This window comes from Myodes glareolus, chromosome 16 (assembly GCF_982192425.1).
Source record: "Myodes glareolus chromosome 16, mMyoGla1.1, whole genome shotgun sequence".
In the NCBI taxonomy this organism is placed as follows: domain Eukaryota; kingdom Metazoa; phylum Chordata; class Mammalia; order Rodentia; family Cricetidae; genus Myodes; species Myodes glareolus.
In genome coordinates this window covers 17,388,803-17,412,694 of record NC_142041.1, presented here as the reverse complement: position 1 = coordinate 17,412,694, position 23,892 = coordinate 17,388,803, and the positions used below count along the sequence as shown (strand labels likewise).

The window sequence follows — 23,892 nt, the reverse complement described above, 5'->3', positions numbered from 1 at the left end:
GACAAAGTCAAAACTGTCCACTGCCTGATTTTTCACTTATATAACTATGACGGTAATATTTTTAGAGAAAAGATACACACACAGACACACAAACACACACACACATACACACACAAAGACATACAAAGTTTTAGTTTCTATGATGACAAAAACTATTCTGGATGGAGTTACCAACACATTCTTAAAGTGAATGGAAACTATACGCAATATATATTGTAATACAATTTTACAAAATAATTTATACAGGTATACTTAAGTTAGAAATAAAGCTATTCGTCCTGTTTTATATATCAGTCTATTTCATGAATATTCATTAATACCATTTTTTTTCTCTAAGTAAAGCTATATGTTCAAACAATATTTCCTCTTTGGACAACACAGATTACCTGAATGTTAGCTGGGAATGTTTCAGCAGCTTGTCTAGAACGAAGGAGGTGAGGGACAATCTTTAATTTCACTCTAGTACTGACCGGGTCTCTTTTCAGTTCTGGCTTTAGAACTGCTCCCTGTGAAAGACATGTCTGATTAGAATGCATTTTAAAATTATTTGTAGCTTTTTACTCTTTAAAATTACTGGAAGATTCCTAGGTGCTGGAGGGAAGGCCTAGCAGTTAAAAGCACTTCTTGCTCTTGCAGAGGACCTGGGTTTGATTCCCAACACCCACATTGTGGCTCAAAACCATCTATTAACTCCAGTTTCAAGGGATCCAGGGCCACCTTCTAGCCTCTGTGGGGAGCAGACACACACATGGTAATCAAACATACATGCATATAGCAAAACATTCAAACATATAAATAAATAAATGAATAAATACATACATACATAAATGCTTTATTTACTAAAGATTCCAAAATACTTTTATCAGTATCACCAACTACCAACTGTTACATTAAATACTAAAACTGGGAAATCTGAAACATTAATAAGTTAATATTTAAATAAATAACATTTTTCTTTTAAAAGACAGATTTCTTTTTAATTACTGAGGAACACCACCACTTTACAGTTTTTGAAAGTTATCTTCAGCATCCATCTTACTAGGGAAGAGCTGGGTATTTCCATACTCTGAACTGAATTTGCTATGATAGCTATTTTGCTTGTTGTGATAAAATCCAGTTTGCGGACACCTGGTCAGAAAATAGGGATGATTTCTGCCCCTTTTAAAGTAACTGTTAAGTCATTGTAGATCTTTGATTCTATAGCAAAACTTACTAAATAATGGTTTCCTAAAGCTTAGTTATAATTTGGAGTTTAAGACAAGTTGTTGAGCTCCTGCAGATGCTTTTAAATATAATTCCATAGTCTTATCTTACAGTTTGGATGGGGTCCTTAGGTTGTATGCTTTTGTAACATCACTAGTCATCTGGAAAATACTATCTTACTGCATTAAGCAAATATTTCAATATAAAACAGTCCCAACACATATTTTTTAAAAGTATTCCTTTGAACATTAACTCTTCAGGAAATGTACTGCTAAGTTACTGGGTCAATGTTCAAATTTCCCACAATTTTAGTTTTCCTTGAAAGTTTAACTTTTGGTATTCCAAAAGAAAAAAGAAATCACTTCAATTATTTTTGATGTATGTTCTCTTTTTCTTTCTTTTGAGAGAAAAGGTCTGTCAAAATACCAATCACAATAACCACAGCTTACTTACCTATTCTTCAAGTAAAATAATTTCTAATGTTTCATCAGGATATTAAGATAAAACATAGTCATTCTGCCTTCTCTCTTCTTTTTCATTCTCACTCTCCCTCCTTCTCCCTTTGTTTCTTCATCTTCCCCTCTCCTCCCATAAGTATGTGACATAGCTTTGCCTTAATATGTGGTATGATCCCACACAATATATATCCACTATTACTCTCATTCCATCAATGCAAATATCAACTTTTTAGAAAATGGCAAATAACTTCTTGCCTTTACAGATTCCCTGAAAAGTTCTTTGTTATTCTGAAGAAGTCAACAGACTATAATCTGAAAACCAATAATCTATCCAATTCTTTCATTTTTACACGAAGAACATGAAGCAGCGAGTTGAGTGATTAGCCAAATCTCTCTTCTTAACACATCTGTTTTTCGTGCAGACATTAGGAACTACAATCCAGGAATCTCTCTGTTCTTTCTTCTATACCACTCAATTTAATATAATTAGAACTAGTAATTAATATTTATGGCCTTAAAAGAAAGCAACCAAACATACAAATCACACTGTGTTTGGACTAGGATTTGGAACACTTTGATGCAGTGAAAAACTTATTAAGCAATGATGATATTTTGAGGCTGCAGAAATCATCTTTTGTTCTAGATTATAGTCAGGAACCAGCGAACTACAGCCTGTAGACGACATATGGAGAATTGTGAGCTTTAAAAATTGCTTTTATACCTTTGAATGGAAAAAAGGAATAACATTTTGTAATACATGAAAATTATATAATATGAAAGTATCGAAATTCATGATTTTATTGAAACACAACCATATCTATTTAGTTATCTACTACCTATTGCTTCTTTTCATGTACATAAATTAAGTAGTCACAGCCTCAGAAGCCTCTACAGAGCCCAAAATAATTGCAAAATAAGTTTGTGAATCCCTCATCTACATAATGTATCATTATTATTTATACATTGACCTGGAAAACACCAAAACTACTAAACTAACCTTTCGGGAGTTTAATTCACACACACAAACATGGCTTAAAACTAGTATTTTATAAAACATGAATTTAGCTTACAAACTAAGTAGGGAAAAATAACAGTTGATGTCAGCACAATGTTTGTTACGCTGATGTGAGATTAAACCAAAACAACTTACCTCTTTTGTCTTCAGTGGTATATCCCCAAGGTATACCTTGTACATTTTATTAATGATGGCCGGGTTATTCCAGTCAATTAAACTATGGGAGGTTTCAATAGAGAGAGTTAAAATTATTTTTGTCCCCATTTCAATGATTAAAAATAACTCTAATATTTGTCATCAGAGAAAGATGCCAGAAATACACATATAGAAAGGACAACTGGTCTGTAGAAAGTAAACATGAAGTTAGCTTGAAAGACTACAAATCACTCATTCCAGTTCTTCCACTTTGAGTCATCAGATTATCGCAGCAAATGGTCCAACTACGGGGTCAGGGCCAGCACTATGGAGCAGCTCAGCAGAGCAGACATATACCATACTTGTACTAAAAGCTCTGGGCCAGGAGTTGATGCTTCTGTTTAATCATTCATGACTTAAAAATGTTAAACAACAAAAATAGTTTTATGCTTCAAATAATCACACCCTTGGAAACTTGTAACATATTGTCTTTCCCCAATATTGTTATTTGATTCCTGACATCATGCAATTCCTTATCTAATCTAATAGCTTTAATATCTAAAACGAGAAGTCACAATGCCATTTGTCACAGACTCATTCCTAGCTGGGCTATAGAAGAAAAGGTGAATTGGGATACAGTGACTGGATAAAAAGTATCTGTCCCACCACTACCACCACAGCAGGACTCAGTCGCCCACTTTATAAACCTAATAATAATAAAATCTTGAATTGGATGGCTGAAGTTCTTCTCTAACTCTGAACACAGTTCTTTCAACTCATGCAATATTTCTGTAAAACAATTTGTTAGGCTGCTCAACTGCTTTTTATCCAATTTTTCCGTTATACCTTATCAGTCTTCTTTGACTGTCTATCCACAACCCCACCGTTCTCAAAGGCATTCTATATTTCAATGTTAGTTCTATTCACCTACACCTCTTCTCAGCTACTTGATGCTAATTAATCAACTTCTACCACTATTTCCCTTTTATGAAACTTCAGGTTTTGAAAATTTCAGCAAAACAAAGAAATGGTTTAGGAAAGCAAACCAAATGCTTAGTTGTGCTTGACCATTGAGGAAATTTTTCACTGTTCCTTTACTTTGCTGTACTCATCTTTTTTAAGGTTTACTTTTCCATGTAGTCATTGTAAAATGTTCAGAAAATATAGAAAACAAATTTTCTTCCATGAACCATGTTATTTTTTTTTCAATATGACAACCACTGACTTTGTTGTATCTTTTTCCAGACTCTAACTGGCTGACAGTACAGCTGTCAGAAATAATACTTGAAGATACACTTTGAGAATTTTCTTTCCAAAATGGGGATTACCTATGTGTTTTCTCTACAGAATTTTGATCTCTTGATATAATTTCATAGTATAAACATTTTTATCCAAAAAAACAAAAATTAATATATCTAGGAATTACAGTTGTACTTCCAACAATTGAATCTACAATATGGTTACCAAAGGGGCCAGTTCAAACTTAATAAAATACTGTGAAAGAAGACATTTTTTACACTTCAAAACTAAACCCCTTGAATGGAAATCAGAAATATTCTAAGTTATAAGCAATAAAAAGGAAAAAACCTTGAGACTTGAAGGGTTAGAAAAAATGTAGCCCCAATTTTCTCATTCTAGTGTGGGAAGGTTAAGCTTGGCTCTCAAATTCAATCAATAAAAGACATGAACAAAAATAAGATCATGACTATCACCTCCTCTATGTCCCTCTCCTTAAACTCTGGGTCAAGACTTCCACATGGAATCATATTACTGAATATGGGTCATAACAAATTTTGAGCAATAAAGTTTCTAAATATGGAACAACCAAAAATTCATTCAAAATCAAATGTGATGAAGCCAGTGTTTTAGCAGTGCTGACTCATGCTGCATCATGCAGTTTCCCTGCAGCCTTTACTCTGACCGCTCAATTTGCAGGTTTTGCACTGCACCCCTATGGTGTCAGTCAAACAACACAAGTACACATTGACTGAAACCCCTTGCCTCCTATCAAAGACCAGCATGTTATAAATTTCCCTGTTCTTACTATACATTCCATCTCTTATAGAGAGTGGCTGGAATACAGAAAACAAGACTTCTATTATTTTCCCACCATCATTCCTCAGCATGCAAAATCAAATGAGTCTATCTTTGAATTTTATCATGTTAGAATATTTGATTAAAACTTGCTAAGTTGCGACTTGAATTAAACTTTTCATAAAAAAAATCATTGCATGGGTTTTGGCTTAGGATTAGGACAGAATATACAGTAATTTCTAAACGCCTTTACCTTCTGCCATTTTGTACTAAATATTTAGGAAAAACAGTGTTCCTAGCAGTAACCATTGTAAAATCCAAAAAAAAAAAAAAAAGCAATAGACCCTGAAGCAAGTTAAAGATGATCTGTCTTAAGGTATCAAATATTCAGCCAAGATTTAATTCTTTGTGTAAAAATGAACAAGCATATCCTTTTACTAATAGGAAAAAATGCTTTCATCATAAATAAATGGAAAAATTATATGTATAGCAAAAATCGTTTTAAAATAAGTTCATGATTAATTACCAGCAAATGTCTGATTTTCAAATCTATTCATACACCATATATCCAGAGTCACATAAGAAAAATCTCAAAGAAAAAGGATCACAAAAAAAGTTAAAGAAGCCCTGCTATATCCCACCTTATCTGCTTTAGTTGTAAGCTACTCACAGTCACCACCATTATCCAATTAAACATTTTAACAGGAGAACAAGCTAAGGTCAATCAAGTTCATTTCCTTATTTTACTACACCTCCTTGCACTGGTCTTCTTGGAGGAAGCAAAGTAAAATTATACAATATTTATAAATGTTTTTATGACATTTTTTATATTCCTCTGTCGTGTAATGTTACTTTAGCAAAACTGAATGTATTCATCAACCTTTGGGATGTGGTACTATAGACTTGTAATCCTCAGTAGGCTGAGGTATGGGACAGGAGTGTAAAGACAGCCTAAGCTACATAACAAGACCATCTCAAAATTTATAAGTCAATTACTAAAACCTCATGATATGAATTTTAAATATACATACAGGAGTTCATTATGTATCAAAAGCTAACTTTGAATGTATGATTCTCTTGCTCCTGTACCCAAGGCTGAGATTATGAGTCATTATTGTTTAAGCTTGATGTTATTTTTTAACCAAATAGATTATTTTTAAGTTTTTCTTCAGTCTCTGTACTTATCATTTTAAATTTTATAATTAGAATATCTTATCTTTTGTATTCTACTTTATTTACTACTACTTGAGCACTTTATATGCTGCTATATAATTTTTACATTTTTGAAAGAAACACAATAGTCTATAGTTATTTATCTCCATTGTGTAAAATTCAATTTGTTTTTATTTTTCAATAACTATAGGCCATGATATGACTAAATTTATACCATTTCTAAAAATACTTTTCTTCTTGAGAATGATATTAGAGAATAAATTCCCGGATTTACTGTGTGTAATTTCTTTTCATGACTCACTGCTCAAACAGGACATAATACACAGCACTTCTGCAGAAATTTAAATAGATTTACCAACAGCTATATGCCTGTATTTAACCCTAGGTATAAACTGGTAGCTCACTGTTCATTTTCCATTGATTTTTATTTCATACAGAGTATTTCTCTAAGTCTATTTGCTATTTGTATCTCTTTTCAACGTAAACTTAAGTTTTACTCAGCAAACCTTTCCAGAAACCTGGTTTCTATTATAGTAACGACAATACTTACACATTCATTATTAAAAGTAAACTTAACTGGTTTGAGATAGAAAAAGAATTAAAAACTAATTACTTTTTGGGTATAATATTTGTAGATGAACACTATAAAGTAGTTCCACACTAGCTCAAAATTGAGTATAATAAAGGGTCCTTTATTTTAAGGTAGACTCACAGATCACAGTTCTCTACATGAGCAGGGAACAGGAACCGAATCCAGCAGCCAAGAAAGAGAGGCCATACAAGTTTTACATCTATATTTATAGTACAAGAGCCCACGCCCAAGTAGGCTATTGGCTGGAGAAGTTCTCACAGTAAATATTTTTAACATTAACTTTTAGTTTATGTGCCTAGCCAAAAGTTTCATTTTTCATGATGGCATTCCTAACCTACTTCAGTTTTGAAATGCATTTTCAAATAGCTTTTTTCTGACACAAAATTTTGCTCTTTGATAAACTTTACTTACTTACAAACTATGTATATGTCACAGTTTCCTAAGCCAAATACCTCACTGCATAAAACCCTGCAAAGCTTTAAGAACTCTGACTTTTCCATTATGAAAGATTTAACAAGGAAGCAATTACCTCTGCTTGCTTTTCAATTCCAGGTCTGCTGCTGTGGCCACGCTATGGCGTGTATCACTAGAAGCAATCACCAGGTGGAGAACGGCTTCCAGTTCAGGCACCTGTTCAGCTTCTATAAATTTCACTATGCCCAATTTGCACTGTAGATAAGTGAAGGGAAGGAGAAAGAGTGGTCAGGGAAACAGAGCACGCACTAAAAGTATCATTTAACATAGCAACATGGTCATAAACCATGGATCAATGTAACAGTAGGAGCTTCTACTTAGGTTTATAATGTACTAGACAAGTGTACTAAATCATAACTAATCATAATTTCATTTAACCCTCACAATCGATGAGGTAGATATTATTATAGACATTTTAGGTGAAGAAACTGAGGCAAGGCTTAAGACATTAAAATACACAGGAAGAGATGACGGCAGGCTTCAGAGACAAGTCTCTGACAACAAAACAGTTATCAAAAGTCTCCCTACTGAGGTTACACAACCTTCCTAGGCAGATGAAGACTTAAGTCTCCATCTGCAGCTTCCAGGTAAAAAGGGTTGCGACATTAAGAACAATGTGCTCTATACATATTTGTGAGAAAAAACATGTGAACATCTCATATTCCAGAGCTTTCCTCTATTGCTAAGATATATATTACTGTCCTCTGCTTTCTTAAGATACTAAAAATCAGAGAATATGCCTTCAAACCCACTCTAGTCAATCCGAGTGCAGCTCTGATCCAACAGTAGTGTTTAATCCAACAAGCTCAATGAAATGCCATGGAGAGTCTAAGAACTTTCTGAAATGTAAAGACCTGTGAGTTTCACTACAAATCACTCCTGGACAAATATACCTGAAAAGCAAAACTACATCTTCAATTTAAAAACAAGTTACACATTAGTCCTCAGTTATATAAATTAGGAATGATAAAATATCTATTAAATGAGAAAGAAATTTCTAAAAACAATATGAGAAAGAAGGCCAATAAAAATGTGCAAATGACCAGAGGCCTACCTCTCCTCTCTGCTCAACGTAACTTTCTTATAAGAGATACAGTTTGAAAAGAGAAGAAATCATTAATATAGATTGCAAAGAGATGGTTATAGAAGTCAAATCACAATACATGACAAAAATGTATAAAAAAACTGAAAATGACAGATTCTCATCAATAAAAGTTAAAAATATTACATGATTAAATTTTACACAAACATCAAATGAACAGATTGTTTTAAATACCCAAAGACAATTTAGTGAAAAGATAAAACTATTGTGACACATGAAAATGTATTACGTAAAAACTGTTCATATACACACACAAACACAGGGGGTGGGGAGGGGGAAGAGAGAAGACATAGCTAACCAGGAGGTAGAACTACAGGCAGTGTTTAACTTGAGACGCTGTGAACTGAACATAGGACTCTAAGCCTGCCTGCTAGGCACTCTATCACTGAGCAGCAGTACTGTGGGGTTCCTGTTTGGCTTTTTGTGTTGTCATTTTTATTTATTGTTTTGTTTTATTTTTGAGACTGGGTCTCAAATGAACTATGTAACCAAGGATGACTTTGAACACCTTGAAACTCCTTGCTGTAACATCTTGGTTATGAAGTGCCAGGATTCAACTGTGGTTTCATGCATGCTAGGTAAGCACTCTTACCAACTAAGCTATATATCCAGCACCCATCAATTCTATTTCTGACTACTTAAACCTTTACCTTTATAATTAGAAAAAATAAAAGTTGACTAATTTGGAAGAAAAGGTATTCAAAAATAAGAAGTTTTCATTTTTAAAGCTAAACCATTTTAGCACCAGGTTATGAAATAGACAAAACTCATTCAAAGACTTTTAAATTCGCAATGACCAACTTAAAACTCTAAGTGAACAGTAACTACTACTCTCCAATACATATACAGCTATAAGCCTCAGAGAAGACTAGGTAAACAGTCTAGTAAAGAAGTGAGACCCTGGTGAATCCCAAAACCTCAGTGTCTTTTTGATAAGGAGCTCAATTTCACTACCTCATTAGTTGCTGTGAGGATTAAATGAGACAATGTACTCAAAGTACCCAGTACAGAACCTGCCACAGGTCACACTCAATAGAGTGGTTTCTATTCTATTTACCTTCCTCACACTATGCTTTAAGGAGGGAAAATAGAAGATGTACAAGCATGTAGTAAATCTAATAATTATAACCCTCATTGAACATAATAACTCTTAAATTTTTGAGTGGCAAGAATGCCCCACTTGCTTCTTTTTCCCTCTCCTGGGAACACTTTTGATCAACGCTCACTTACAATCCCAAAAAGAAAAGGATCAAATCATTGAGACTGCTATGGAGAAATAAAGGAAGGATTGGAAGACTAACCCATGTTGCTTGAATTCCAAAATAATTACATACTGATTTCTGTTCTTCCCTGAGGTGCCTGATGACAGACACAGGGGGCACCTTCTCTGTAGAGCACCAGTCATTTTTAAAAGCTGCTCAGAGAACATCTGTGTCCTGTTTAAATCCAGAATAAAATTCTTAATGCCAATTTTTAAAACCCCAAGAAGAAATATAAAAGGGAGTCATGCTTTTCCCCACATTGTCACTTGTGAAGTACAGAGGTTCCTCACTTTACACAAAATGGACAGCCCTAAAAACTGAATAATAAAAGATAAATTATAATTTAATTGCAACAAAGGAGCTAAGCAATTACTAAGACCTATAATTATAAATTGAAATGATAGAAAACTAAATCTGCTCTAATATAAAAAAGGGTTGTGCAAAATACTTGAAAGATGTGAGCAATGTTTGAAAGACATTAAGATCATTTCCCACTCCTCCCTTTCCCTAGGACTTTAACAAAAACTGGCAGAGGAAAAGAACATTTTGTATCATTTGCTCCTTTCAATCATATTTTTTAGAGAACCTGAATATACAGGAAATACATTGCACATGCTTCCATGAACTTCACAGGGGCAAGTGTTCAAGAACAACTCCCATGATGAGCAAACTGTGTGATACCTGTTCCAACTGTTCCGGCGTCCATGGGTTATCACCAATAACTCGTTTAGCTGCATAAAAGCTCATTCCTGGGGGAGGTTGTGGGATTCCAGAACCTCCCCCACTGTTTGAAGAAGAACCCTGTGATGAAGATGAATTTTGGCGACTCTGGGATTCATTTAACACATATCTGGAAAGGAAATAAAACTTTATCTATAAAAACATGTGAATTTGTGTATATAGACATATATACATGAGTCAATCGCATGCTGTCCTTGTACAGTAGTATGACAGAACAGGATTCTTAAACTATGGGTCACGACCTCTTTGGGGGTCAAATGACCCTTTCACAGGGGCTGCCTAAGACCATCAGGAAACACTTACATTTACATTACAATTGATAATAGTAGCAAAATTACAGAAATGAAGTAAAATAAGTTAATGCTTGGGATCACCACAATATGAGGAACTATACCAAAGGGTCACAGTATTAGGAAGGTTGAGATGCATGAGGCTAGAACAACTAAAACAAAAACTTAAACATAAGAATATTTATTGTTTGTTTTTTGTGACACAGTTTCTCTATGTAGGCTGTCTTGGAACTTGCTCCATAGACCAGCCTGACCACGAACTCAAGACATATACCTGTCTTTGCCTCCTGAATGCTGGGATTAAAGGTATGTGACACCACCCAGCAACATAAAGAATCTTAAAGGCATCTTTAAAAAAGGTATCTATATCCTCAGCAAACTAATCTGAAGAACCTATAACAAGGCAGTTATAAATGAATTACAACACTTAACAATAGTTGAATACAAAATATTTGTTCCATTTCCATTGCATACTATTGTCTGATGAGTTAGTAAAGACTCACTATATTTTGATTTCTAGCTGGCAAACAGACACAAGTTTGGGGACCCTACAAGGCGTATGGTGACAGTGTTCTATGCCCCAGAGCTTTCCATTATTCTCCTTTCTTTGTAACTCACATCAGAAAACTCACTGAAGTTTCTGACAAACTGCCAACATACAAGTGCAAAACAGTCTAAAAGTTCAAAACCAAGTAAAAGGATCAAAGAGAAAAGTTAGGAGTCAGCAAGATGGTTTAATGTGTTAAGGCACTGACCACACAAGTCTGACAACCTGAGTTTGAGTCCTGAAACCCATGAAAGGTAGAAAAAGAGAACCAACTACACAAAATGACCTCCACGCAACATACCCACATACACGGACAAATAATAATAATAAAGTTTTAAAAGGAGGAAAAGTCAGAAAAAGTAAGAATTTTCCCATTATATATTCAAAGCATTTTGTATATCTCCTCACTATTATCTTATTTTTTAGTTTATAGAGAGTAGAAATAAGATCTCTATGAATTCATTTTGATTCAATTAAAACTAGTATTCCTCATAATCAAAATAAATTTTGATATAAATACTAGTTAAAATCCCTTTAACAGTATAATTCTATACTGATAAATCTAGTCATAATGGATAATAAAATTCTCATTATAATTAAAGAAAGTACTTGAAAGCTATGGTAGTTTTAATGAGAATGTCTCCACAGGTTTATAGTTGGTTCCCAGCTATTGGCACTTTGGAGGATAGTAAATCCCCACAACCATAACTGCTGGAGGGAGTAAGTCACTGGGGGTGAGATTTGAGTTTATATTCTCGCCCACTCTCAGTTTCATGCCTGCAGTCACAGCCGAAAAGAAAGAGTTAACTGCAATGCCGTAAGGAATGAGATGACAAGTGTCTGCAGTAGAGCACGGACTACTGAATGCATACAATGACTGGTTAATGAGAAATCTCGGTAAAATGTGTTTTGATCAATATCTATGCTAAAAATCAAGCAGCACTACAGCATTGTGGAGAAGTTTGAAGGCATGATAGGGATAATAAGTACAATGATATATGTGTATAACAGATCACAGTGAAGCCCATTATTTTGTACATTAACTAAAAAAAACTGAGTTAGAAAACAAAGAGGTGAGAACAAAATTTTAATCAGAGTTGAATAGATCCAAAAGTAAATGGTACCAGTGCAAAGAGATTTCAGGACATCAAGAAGAAAGGAAACTACGAAAAGAAAAGCTGGATATGATTTCCTAAGGGTACATACAAGGTGCTAGGAGACTCAACACAACATCTATTTCTGCCTGGGACAGGTGAAGTATGAAATCACAACAGCAGGTCTACATTGACACAGTCTTTATGCAGTGGAGCTGAATCTTAGCATTTAAGACTGATGCAAATCCTCAGAGATGCATCCATTCACAAGTGAGCTGAACCATTTAAAACAGCATATAATTTCCATATAGTAAACTCAGTAAAAAAACAACATTGCTTAGTTTTACTGGTCTTTTTTAACTCACCCATAAGGCATCAGAAGGACATCTAGCATAAAGTCCAAAAGCAGCTGCACAGTCTTTGGTTTCTCAGCAAGATTAAAAGGAGAAGCTGATTTTGATGATTCAGCTGGGTATTTCATGTGAAAAAGGGTTGGTATTAGAAGATGCATTAAGCTGAAAGAAAAATTACATTTATAAGAAACTACTTTATAATTCAATTTTTTTACATGTGAATAACAAAACAAAGAACAGTTAATAAAAGTTTGCAATTATATCAGGAACTGTTCATTTATGACACCAATTATGTACAAAATCCTAATTTAGTGAGTGGTACTGATTTCCTAATCCCAGCACCCAGTAGACAGAGGTAGGCGATTATCTGTGAGTTTGAGGTCAGCCTGGTCTTTAGAGCAAGTTCCAGGACAGCCGGGGCTACACAGAGGCTGTCTCAAAAGACCAAAAAAAAAAAAAAAAAAAAAAAAAAAGAGAAAGAGAGAAAGAGAGAGAGAGAGAGAGAGAGAGAGAGAGAGAGAGAGAGAGAGAGAGAGAGAGAACTAAGAATCTCAAAGTATTAAGATGAGTGGGGTAGTGCTGTGGGAGTATGATCCTGTACACGGTAAAAATTTGTCACTTATATAGGTTTAAGAAAATGCTGATTGGCCAGTAGCTGGGCAGGAAGTATAGGCGGGGCAACCAGACTAGGAGAATTCTGGGAAGAGGTAAGGCAGCTAGACTCAGAGGAAGCAAGATTTGAATGACTGACTCAGTAAGAAAAGGTACCAAGTCCATAGCTAAACATAAACAAGAATTATGGGTTAATTTAAATTGTAAGAGTAAGTTAATAATAAGCCTCAGCTAAAAGGCCAAACAGTATATAATTATAATTATATTATAATTAATGTAAGTTTCTGTGTGTTAAGAAACAACTGGCTGTAGAACCAGGCAGGACAGAAACTTCTATACATGGTGGTGCACACCTTTAATCTCAGCACTCCAGAGGCAGAGGCAGGTGGATTTCTGAGTTCAAGGCCAGCCTAGTCTACAGAGCAAGTTCCAGAACAGTCAAGACTATAATAAAAACCCTGCTAGCAAGAAAGAAAAGAAAAGAAAAGATTTTGAATAAAAAAAAGAATTGAAATGTATTAAAATATTAAATTTTCAACATGGTCAAAAAAAAGAAAGAAAAGAAAGTCAAAGTATTAAGAGATAATTAGCATTTAGCCAATGTGGTCCATCACTTTAAAACTTTCGGAAAATATATATAAAATAGACTTGATGTTACCAAAGGGTACTTCAAATTAAATTATAAAAAATAAAGTCAAATATGTCCTTTCAATAAAAAATTAATTTTTTATTTATTTTTATTTTATGTGCATTGGTGTTTTGCCTGCATGCGTGTCTGTGTGAAGGTGTTGGATCCCCTGGAACTGGAGCCACGGACAGTTGTGAGACGCCATGTGGATGCTGAGAACTGAACCTGGGTCCTCTGGAAGAGCAGTCAGTGCTCTCAACCACTGAGTCATCTCTCCAGCCCCCTAAAAATTTAATTACTAATTTTGTTTATAAATACACATAGTCCTTTTCTCAGGGTTTCTGAAGTCCTAGATTTGAGCCCTAGCACCATTATCAATCAACTGACTGATCAATTAGTAAGTAAACAGAACTGGAAACATCTTTCTCATTGACAGGTCTGAGATACAGATCTTCTCACTAAGCCAACAGACAAATGATTTCTAAGTCCTTCCACTTTTCCAGCACCTATTTTAATACATCATGTCAAAAATACTCTACTGCTTCCAGAAGTTGCTGAGAAATGTCTTATCCTTCAAGACAGAAATTTTTTTATTAAAAATTTTCCTTTTTGTTATTTAACACATATATAAGTATCTCCCCTACATGTACGTCTGTATACCACAAGAATAATCTAGTGCCCAGAGGCAAGAAAAGGGTGCTGGATCCCCTAGAACTGGAGTTAACAAATGGCTGTGAGCCACATGTGGGTGACAGGAATTGAACCTGGGTTCTCTGAAAAAGCAGCCAGTGCTCTTAACTACTGAGCCATTTCTCCAGACTCAAAATGATTTTTAACATCACATAAATTTACCACTTAAAAACAAATAGCAAAAACTAAAGCAGTTAGGTTTATAAAAATGTCATTAGTTTTATACATTTTTTAATGTTCACATCAAGAACTTTTATAATGCTATTAATAAAATAATAACTAAAATAGTAACAGAAAACTCAACTATCTTTCAGCTAAATGAGCTCGATCCTTTCCATTTGTCAAGTGAAATCAAATGTGACCTGTATTTGAAAAAGTCAGTTGTTGACTCTTGCAGACAAGAAATAGGTAATAAGGAAAAGCCATACCTATCCTGCTGTGGTTGAGGCTTCCCTTCCATGGCAGTAAGAAGCGTAGGGGCCAATTCACATTGTTTTTCCACTGGCAGGCGAGGGTAGCCCATCTTAACATAAATTATAGTGAAATTCTAATGCAGTAAAAGAAAAGCAAGTGAGTATGAAAGGAAAAATATGATTACAAAATCATGAAAAAAATCATCCTCTTCACAGACTTATTACAGCTTAGTTAAGTTACTATACATCAGGGTAAAAAGTCAAGCACAACTTATTCAAACTGTTTGTTTTAAAGTGGGCTTTTTATACAAGAAAGGTGACTTAACCTATAGTAGTCATATGTGTAATTACTATTATCTGGAAGTAAAACAGCATCTAAATCTGCATTATCATCAGCTCTCCCAGATTGCTGTATTAGTACTAGACACATGTTAACAAACCCCAGGCTTCCATTTCCCAGCTGATCAGTTACTAAAACCATCTTTGGAAACTGCAGCAGTCTGGTTCCTCACTTCAGTTACAAATCAGCAATGGATGACAGAGGAGTCAGGGAAACTGAGGAATGCAAATGTTATCAGTAGTTCTATAACCCATGTAAAATTCACAACCGTAGAAAACCCATGACATAAATCCATATTTACATATAAGACAGAGCTGCGCATCTGAAGGATTAGTCAGAAGAAATAAGAAGGTTTCATAAGGCCTTCTGTTTGGCACAGTTACTGGGCCTCACTGATTATATTGTCTTAAAGATATTATCCATAATAGAACTCTGTATCAAAAACAGGCACACCACCTCCAAAAGTTGTAACTCCTGCTAAAACAACTTATTAAATTTTGCCATATTGTTAAAAATCATCATAAGAACCAGGAAAACAGTCTTCATATAATATCATTTCTTATATTTTGTTTTCATGAAATGGAATGAAGAGGAATATTTGCCAGTTTAAGGTGTAATCCACTACAGAAAGGGTATCTTTTGAATACACACATCAGAAACAGTATTGCTTGTTGTGACATTTTGTTTGTGTTTTAACAAGTAAAGCTTGCATGAAGATCAGAGTGCAGAGCTAAGCAAGGCAGTGGTGGCTCACACCTTTAATCCTAGTACTTGGGAGTCCCACATCTTTAATCTTAGCACTAGGGAGGTAGAGAAAGGAAGGGATATGACTGGACAGAGAGAGGAATATAAGGCGGGTGGAGACAGGAACTCAGATGCAGTCTGAGGTGCAGTCTGAAGCAGCTAGTCAGAGGACACAGTCTGAGGACAAGACTGTCCTTTTAGTCTCAGAATTCAGTAGAGGTAAAAGGTCTCTCTTGTGGCTGGCTGCACTGCTTCTCTGATCTCTCAGCTTTCACTCCCTAATATCTAACTCCAGGTTTTTATTAAGAACAATCAGAATTCATGCTACATCTGGCACCCACAATTGCTTTCTCATGCCCATGTGTTGTAACCCTTCGATCTATTCAGATTTATCTCATACAATAAGAATAAAATCACTTTTATATAAAAACAAAAATTGTATGTACTTGGAATATAACTCAGCAGAATGCTTGCCTTGCACATAAAAGGTCCTGAGTTTAATCCCTAATACCATAAAAAAATTATTATATATAAATTATATATATATAATAGAGTACCATGTGACATTTTAATATATGTATACATTATATGTTTACATTAGCCTAAACATACCCTTAAATACCTACCCTTCATTAAAGCAAACCCTTGAAAAGCCTTTCCCTCCCCCAGATTCCTGTTATTTTGTTGTTCCTGTGTGTATGTTTCTTGTCTTTTTTTTTTTTTTCAAGAACATTCCATTCTGTGGCCCAGGCTAGTCTTGACTTTCTGAGCTCAAGCAATACTCCTGCCTCTACCTAGCAAGTCAATGAAACTATAGGTCCCATCCCACACTGGGTGCCTCTAGCTATTTGATGTCAAGTATCGGATTGTTACCCATAGTCACCCTGACTAGGTAAGAGCACAGCAGAAGTTTCTGTTCTCTGTGTAAGAGGAGATGGGGAGGAAGAAGGCCAGCTGGACTGGGACTGATGGAGCATGTGATCAAACCGGACCCTCTGAATGTGGCTGTCAATGAGGGCTGACTGAGAAGCCAAGGACAATGGCACTGGGTTTTGATTCTACTGCATGGACTGACTTTGTGGGAGCCTGGTTTGTTTGGATGCTCACTTTCCTAGACCTGGATGGAGCGGGGAGGACCTTGGACTTCCCACAAAGCAGGGAACCCTGACTACTCTTAGGACTGGAGAGGGAAGGGGAGGGGAGTAGGAGGAGACAGAGGGAAGTGGGAGGTGGGGAGGAGGTGGAAATTTTTAATAAATAAAAAAGAAAAGAAGTTTCTGTTCTCTAACTTTGTACCTAGTAATTAACCTTTTCCCAGCTTCTGATAACCTCTATTCTATCCTTAATTTCTAAGAACTAAATTGTTCAGGTTCTCTATAAGTAAATACCTGGCAGTCATTTCACCAACATTTCTTTGCTCAGTGTAAATTGACATTCATTACCATGTCCCTATAATGTTCTCTGAAGCAGTATTACCTGTGAATCAATACTCTGTGAAAAAACAGCATGAGATTTAAAGTAAAAATATTTCCATTATATATGGTCTAAGAATAAAATTCTAAACTTGCCAACATACATTGATGGCACCAACTACACAGTAAAAGGATTTACTATAAATTTTTAAAAAAGGAAAAAAAAAATTCCAAAACAAAACAACTCTCACCGTGACAAAGGAAACTGCAGCAGGGTCCTGGTACTGAACCAATAGTGTCTCTACTGGGAGTTGTATTTTGGGGCGGCTTTTTATACGTTTGTTCAGATGGACCAGCAGTTCCATTACCTAAAGCAAAGACAGAAGAACGGAAGTTACGAATCATATCTTAAAAATAAAATTTTAATTTCTTAGACATTTCTTATTTTGGTGAAAGGTAGCTACTTTATTCTTTTTAAGGACTATAAAGTTGGTATCTCAGAAAGGGATGTATCAGAACCAAAAACACAGCATCTGAATTTCTGAGATCCCAAGAATATAAATTTAAGATTTTATTGTTTCTAGATACACTTAGTCTGTCAATTCTACTTCTGAGAAAAAGTGGTAGAAACACTGAGTTCTGGGGATTAGATGTACTTTAAGCTGAAACCAGTTTTAGAAAAGAACAAGGGTCTAAAAGAATATGGCAAATTATATCTGGATGAAACCCAGAATGGTAAGAATTCAGAAAAACAAGATCTGGATTACAATAGAATTTAGCAAAACACTGAAATACATTTCCTTTATCCTGAAACATCTGAGACCAATAAAGAATTCAAGTAAAAGCCGGGCAGTGGTATCACAGGCCTTTGATCCCAGCATTCGGGAGGCAGAAGCAGACAGCTCTCTATGAGTTGGAGGACAGCCTGATCTACAGAGTGAATTCCAAGACAAACCCTGTCTGCAAAAACACAAAAAAATATTTAAATAAAAAAATAACAACTTTCTTCCTCCTCTATTAGTGGGAAAGGAACAAATGCAGAAATTAACACATTAACAATTCCTGTGGACAGAAAGGAAAATATACAAGTTTATGATAAATGGCCTCAGTCTTACTCTAGTATAATATGTACTAAGAGAGAAGAAATTCAACATTTTTTAAAATCTAACCTAGGAAAGACTGAACATTTTAACTAGTCTGGAGGGTTGCATCTATGTTATTCCTGAAACATAAACTGAAGCCTCAAAGCACACATTGGTGAAAACTAAAGTTTGAGTGACTAAGTATAATGCTTATATGAATATATTTTTCCTTTCAAAGACATATGTGCTTATTTTTGTTGGATATAAATCAAAGACTAGAAGTGTTTGGTCACGAAGTTATGCACACGCCCAGTTTAAGCAGATACTTCCAAAGTGAACAGTAATTTGTATTCCTGCCAGTAGTACATGGGCACCCAAGTTGTTCCACAGCCTTGCTAACGTCAGGTATAGTCAGGCATTAACTTTTTGCTATTCTTATTTTTGGTTGTGAGCCTAGCCTTTAAAAGTTGAGTCATCTCTCCAGCACAACTTTTTGCTATTGTAGTAACTATGAACAAAAAAAAAAGTTAACTAATACAGAATTCTACTTAGCAAACCTCATTTTCCTTAAAATTAAGAAATCAATACTAATTAGTACAAAAAAATCCCAATATTTTAGCTCTCTTTCAGCCAATTTATCCACAACTGAAAGCTATATTATGTAATATCCTACTTAAATCAAACATATGTTATTAAATTGATGGTAAGGACTCAAAGTTCCACAAAGTCAACAAACAAAATCAGTACAACTAACTCTGGTTATAAAATTGGAGTATAAAATTTTACACTGACTAGAGACAGTACAAAAATAAAGAAAAAGAAAGAAAGAAAATAAAAAGAATGGTTGCTTAATATGCACACAGTCCTGGGTTCAATCACCTGTATAAAAGAAAATAAAAGGCTGGAAAGTCATGGCACACATCTTTAATCCCAGCATTTGGGAGGCAAAGGCAGGCGGATCTCTGTGAGTTCGTGGACAACCTGATCTACAGAATCAGCCAGGACAGCCAGCAATCAGGACTGCACAGAAGAGACCCTCTCTCAAAAGAAAACAACAACAACAACAAAAAACCAACAACAAAAAAAACCAAATAATAAAAATGAATGCTGAGGAGACTATGGTATAAATGAGTTCTATTTAAAAATAAATGTTCATGAGTTTTATTTTATATATTTAAGAGGAAAAATGCATTCTGTGTTTGTATTCAATATCTACACATTTTATTAACAATACTACTCAAATGACAATTATTACACTGGTTCTATAATTTACAAGGCATAACAGTATACGACTATATACTATGAAAGTAGATTCCTATCAAGAATCCACTGTCTAAAAGTCAAAGTAACATACAAGAAAAGTTCTATTACTGCCTTCAAAGTGATTTTTAACCCCTACTTACTTTGACTAACTTTGGATGAATTAAATCTATTCTCATAAATACAGCAAAAAATTAACATATGTAGCCATTACACAGAAGTAGTATCTGGCAGAAACCAGCTTAATTTTGAAATTACTCATCTATTAAGTCCCGGTTTATAGAGTACATTGTTAGTCATGTGGCATAAGGCAAATTACTTACCTTCTCTGAGTTCCAGTTTTTTCATCTATAAAATAGGAATAATTAGAGCACCTATACCTCACAGAATTGCTAAACTGAGACACTGTTCAATACTTTTGGCTATTACTATTAATTTCAGGATCATTATTTTCATTTGTAGGACTCAAATGATAATACATCAAAGGCAAACAACAAGATTCAATGAAAAGATATGTCAAAGAGTGGTATGATGTTAAATATACCAGCTTTAAGTATTATTTCTTTGTCCCAGAAGTTCTCGTTTGCTTAACAGTAAATCACTCTGCCAATAAATACATATATATAATACACTGTAATTGAAAATAAAACGTTAAATTTGTACATCAAAATGTATCAAATCAAAATATTAACCTAACAAGAAAACTGCAAACTGTAGGAAACTGTCATCCATGACTACTAATACACAAGACTAGAGATAGAGTCTCGAGACAGCTGTACAGAGTTAGCAGCAAACAGCCTCAGGGCAAACTGAGATCCACAGCCCACAAACAAGAATTGTTTTTAAGCTTATGAAGGACTTTCCTCAGGAGCACAGAATACCCTTTAGGACTGCAGATGTAACTTAGTGGTGAAACACACACTTCTCATGCACAAAAGCCTGGGTGGTAGCCATTCAAAGCACAACCAAAAAATAAATAAATAAATAAACAGAACTGTCAGATTTCAGTCCAAATGAAAAATAAAAGAAGGAAAAGTTTGTATTAAATACTTCAAAACTAAAATATTCTTATTAATAGTTTACCTAAAAATAAAAGCAAACACTGTGTCAGTGTAACTGTAAAATCTAACCAGAATAGCAAAGACAACTTCAAAAACAGGTCTTTATTCATTCTGAGCATGCTTGAAAACATAATAAATGAAAAAATGTATTTGGTGACCAAGGTTGTATATTAAACTTTAAATCCTCACTTACCTATTCATTCTCTGGTCTTTTAAGAATTTGTTAATTGTCAGGAGTGGTGGAGCATGCTTTAAATCCTAGTACACAGAAGGCTAAGGCAGACAGATCTGTAAGTTCAAGGCCATCCTGGTCTACACAGAGTTCCAGGTCAGTGGGGGCTATACTGTGAGACTCTTAAAAAGGCATTAAATAAGTAAACATAAGCAAATAAAAGTTCATCAACCATTCTAAATTCCATTTCATCTCTAAAATGTGGAAAAGAACCACTTCACAGTATTTTGGAAACCTAGCACTTTTCTTAATGCATTTCTTAATCATCATTATCATATATACATAAATCTTATGAGGAAAAATTTGAGTAAAATAGAAATAATGCAACTAAAAAGAGGAAAATAAACCTAAATATTAGTTTGCCTTTTAAAACAGCTCATCCCTAAGAAAAGTTAACCTAAGCTAGGCTGAGTGATATATTGTCAAGCATTTAGAAAGCACTGGGTCAGAGGCCAGCACAATAAACAAATATGCAAGTAAACAAATACTATAATTTTGATAATAGTGACCAATAAACTAGAGCTAAGAGCTGAGAAGACACGCAATCAGTAAAGAGCCTGCTATGCAGGCCTAAGTTCAAGCCCACAGAATCCATGTTTTTGGTTTTGGTTTTTCAGGACAAGGTTCTATTGAGGAATATTATTTTTAGATGTGTGACTTTTATTTATGCTGCATTTATTTAATTCTGTGAAGCTGTGAGTCTTTGCCTGTCTAAAACAACTGATGGTCCTAATAAAGAGCTAAACAGTAAGCAGCAAGGCAGAAGCAAGGACAGGCAGGGCTGGCAGGCAGAGAGGATAAGAAGGAGAAATGAAGAGGAGCAAGAGAAGGAGGAGAGGAGGACATCATGGGCCAGCCACCCAGCCAGAAACCAGTAAAAGACATACAGAAGTAAGGAAAGAAAAAAGCCTAAAGGCAAAAGACAGTCGAGATAATTCAAGCTAAGAAGAGCTGGCGAGAAATTAGGCAAACTAAGGTCAGGCATTCATAACTAAGACTAAGCCTCCGTTTGTGATTTATTTGGACCTAGGTGCCAAACACACACACACACACACACACACACACACACACACACACATCAAAAAAAGAAAGAGTAAAAATTGACAACAGGGTTGACTGCGTAACAGTCTTGGCTGTCCTGGAACTCGCTCTGTAGACCAGATTGACCTCAAACTCAGAGATCCACCTGCCTCTGCTTCCTGAATGCTGGGATTAAAGGAGTGTGCCACCACCCAGGCAATCAGAATCCTTGTTTTAAAAAAGAAAAGAAGCTATACCTAATGCCACATATACCTGCACTGGGGAAATAAAGCTAGCAGGGTTGTTGGGGCTCACTGGCCAACCAGTCTAGTCAAATCAGTGAGGCCCATGTGTAATAAGAGATCATGCCTTAAGGAAAAAGTGGAGGGGCTGGAAAGATGCCACCATATTTAAGAGCACTGGCTGCTCTTTTAGAGGATCCAAATTCAATTCCCAGCACCGATATTGTGGCTTACAACCATCTGTAACTCCAGTTCCAGAGGATCTGACTGCCCTCTTCTGGCCTCAGTGGGCATCAGGCATCCACATGATACAGAGACATTGATGCAGGCTAAACATCCATGCAGACAAATATTTAAAAATCTTGTAAACATATTTAAAAGGTGGAATACAACTGGGAAAGCTATCCAACATCATTCTCTAGCCTTTATATGTGTACAGTCACATGCACATGAAAATATGTACATACAAAAAAAAACCCTGAAAAACAAGAATGAAATGTCTACATTCAGAAGGATAATAGGATAAATAATATAACAAAAGTGAATGATACATAACCTAAAATTCAAAACAGAAAATTAAAGAGGGATTATTTTCTACAAAAAAAAAAGGTAAAATAAAAAGAAATATAGTATCTCAAGTAAACCAGTTTGTTTGTTTTTATTCTACTAAAATTACTCAACATAAACTAAGACAATGGTTCTTTGGCTACTTCCTGAACTATACTCTTTCAGTTTCTAGTTCAAATAGCTTTGGCAGTTAAGTAAAGATATCACTACCACCCACTCAAATCAGTGCCGGAGAACTCTGTTTCCTCCTATGACCCAACCTCATCCACTGAGGGAATCTCTGTGGCCTTGTTGAGTTCACCAAGGGCATCCATCACATTCAGTCCCAACTAAGAACCTATTATCTCTTAACCTGGTAGATCTCTCTTCCTGCTTACCAAGAACCCTCACATCAATCCACACTCAGTCATAACCACATTCCCATTGTCTTCCATCTACTCCTTTCTTTTTCCCTCTTAACAAATGTAAAATGTGCCCCATGCATTTTATTACTCGGTATGCAGCTGGTGGTGTTGTTTTGAAAAGTAAAACCTTCTTAGGCGATAAAATCTCACTGGAGTAAGTTGGTCCCTGGAGAGGTGCTCTGGTTTTATAGCCAGGCCTCACTTCCCATCCATTCTCTGCTTATTGAGTGACTATAATATGACCTTCATATTCTTACTATAATGCCTTAAACCATGAGTCAAAGTAAATTCTTCCTTCTTTTGGTGTAGTGATAGTTTGTGTTTTAACAAATAAAGATTGCCTGAAGAGTGCAGAGCTAAGCCACTAGAGGCCTTTAATCCCAGGACTCAGAGGCAAAGGGATCTCTGTGAGTTCAAGGCCACCCTGGGCTACACAAGACTAACTCTGTCTATAAGTGGTCCCAGCACTAGGGAGGTGGGAACAGGAGCGGCATGGCTGGGCGCAGAGAATGTAAGGTGGGAGGAGACAGGAGCTCAGTGCAGACGGTAGAGACAGATGCGGTCTGAGGTGCAGCCGGAAGCAGTCAGTCAGAGGACACAGTCTGAGGACAGGTTCATCCTTTTGGTCTGAGGATTCCATAGAGGTAAATAGTATCTCTAGTGGCTGGCTGCACTGCTTCTCTGATCTCTCAGCTTTCACCCCCTAATATCT

The 23,892-nt window shown here is 35.4% G+C and overlaps 1 protein-coding gene across 5 annotated transcripts in view; it reads right to left on the bottom strand.

The window, feature by feature from the left end:
• Nucleotides 1-23,892, bottom strand: part of Ecpas (Ecm29 proteasome adaptor and scaffold) — a 117,792-nt gene that overhangs the window by 63,285 nt on the left and 30,615 nt on the right. For all 5 annotated transcript variants that reach the window (XM_085677112.2, XM_085677111.2, XM_085677109.2 and 2 more), the window contains 7 exons: nt 17,564-17,680; nt 14,832-14,950; nt 12,486-12,635; nt 10,130-10,298; nt 7,140-7,279; nt 2,812-2,893; nt 387-506 (listed from right to left, as the gene is read on the bottom strand). In XM_085677112.2, coding sequence (XP_085533238.2) covers nt 387-506; nt 2,812-2,893; nt 7,140-7,279; nt 10,130-10,298; nt 12,486-12,635; nt 14,832-14,950; nt 17,564-17,680 — 897 coding nt within the window. The remainder of the gene's footprint in view (nt 1-386; nt 507-2,811; nt 2,894-7,139; nt 7,280-10,129; nt 10,299-12,485; nt 12,636-14,831; nt 14,951-17,563; nt 17,681-23,892) is intronic.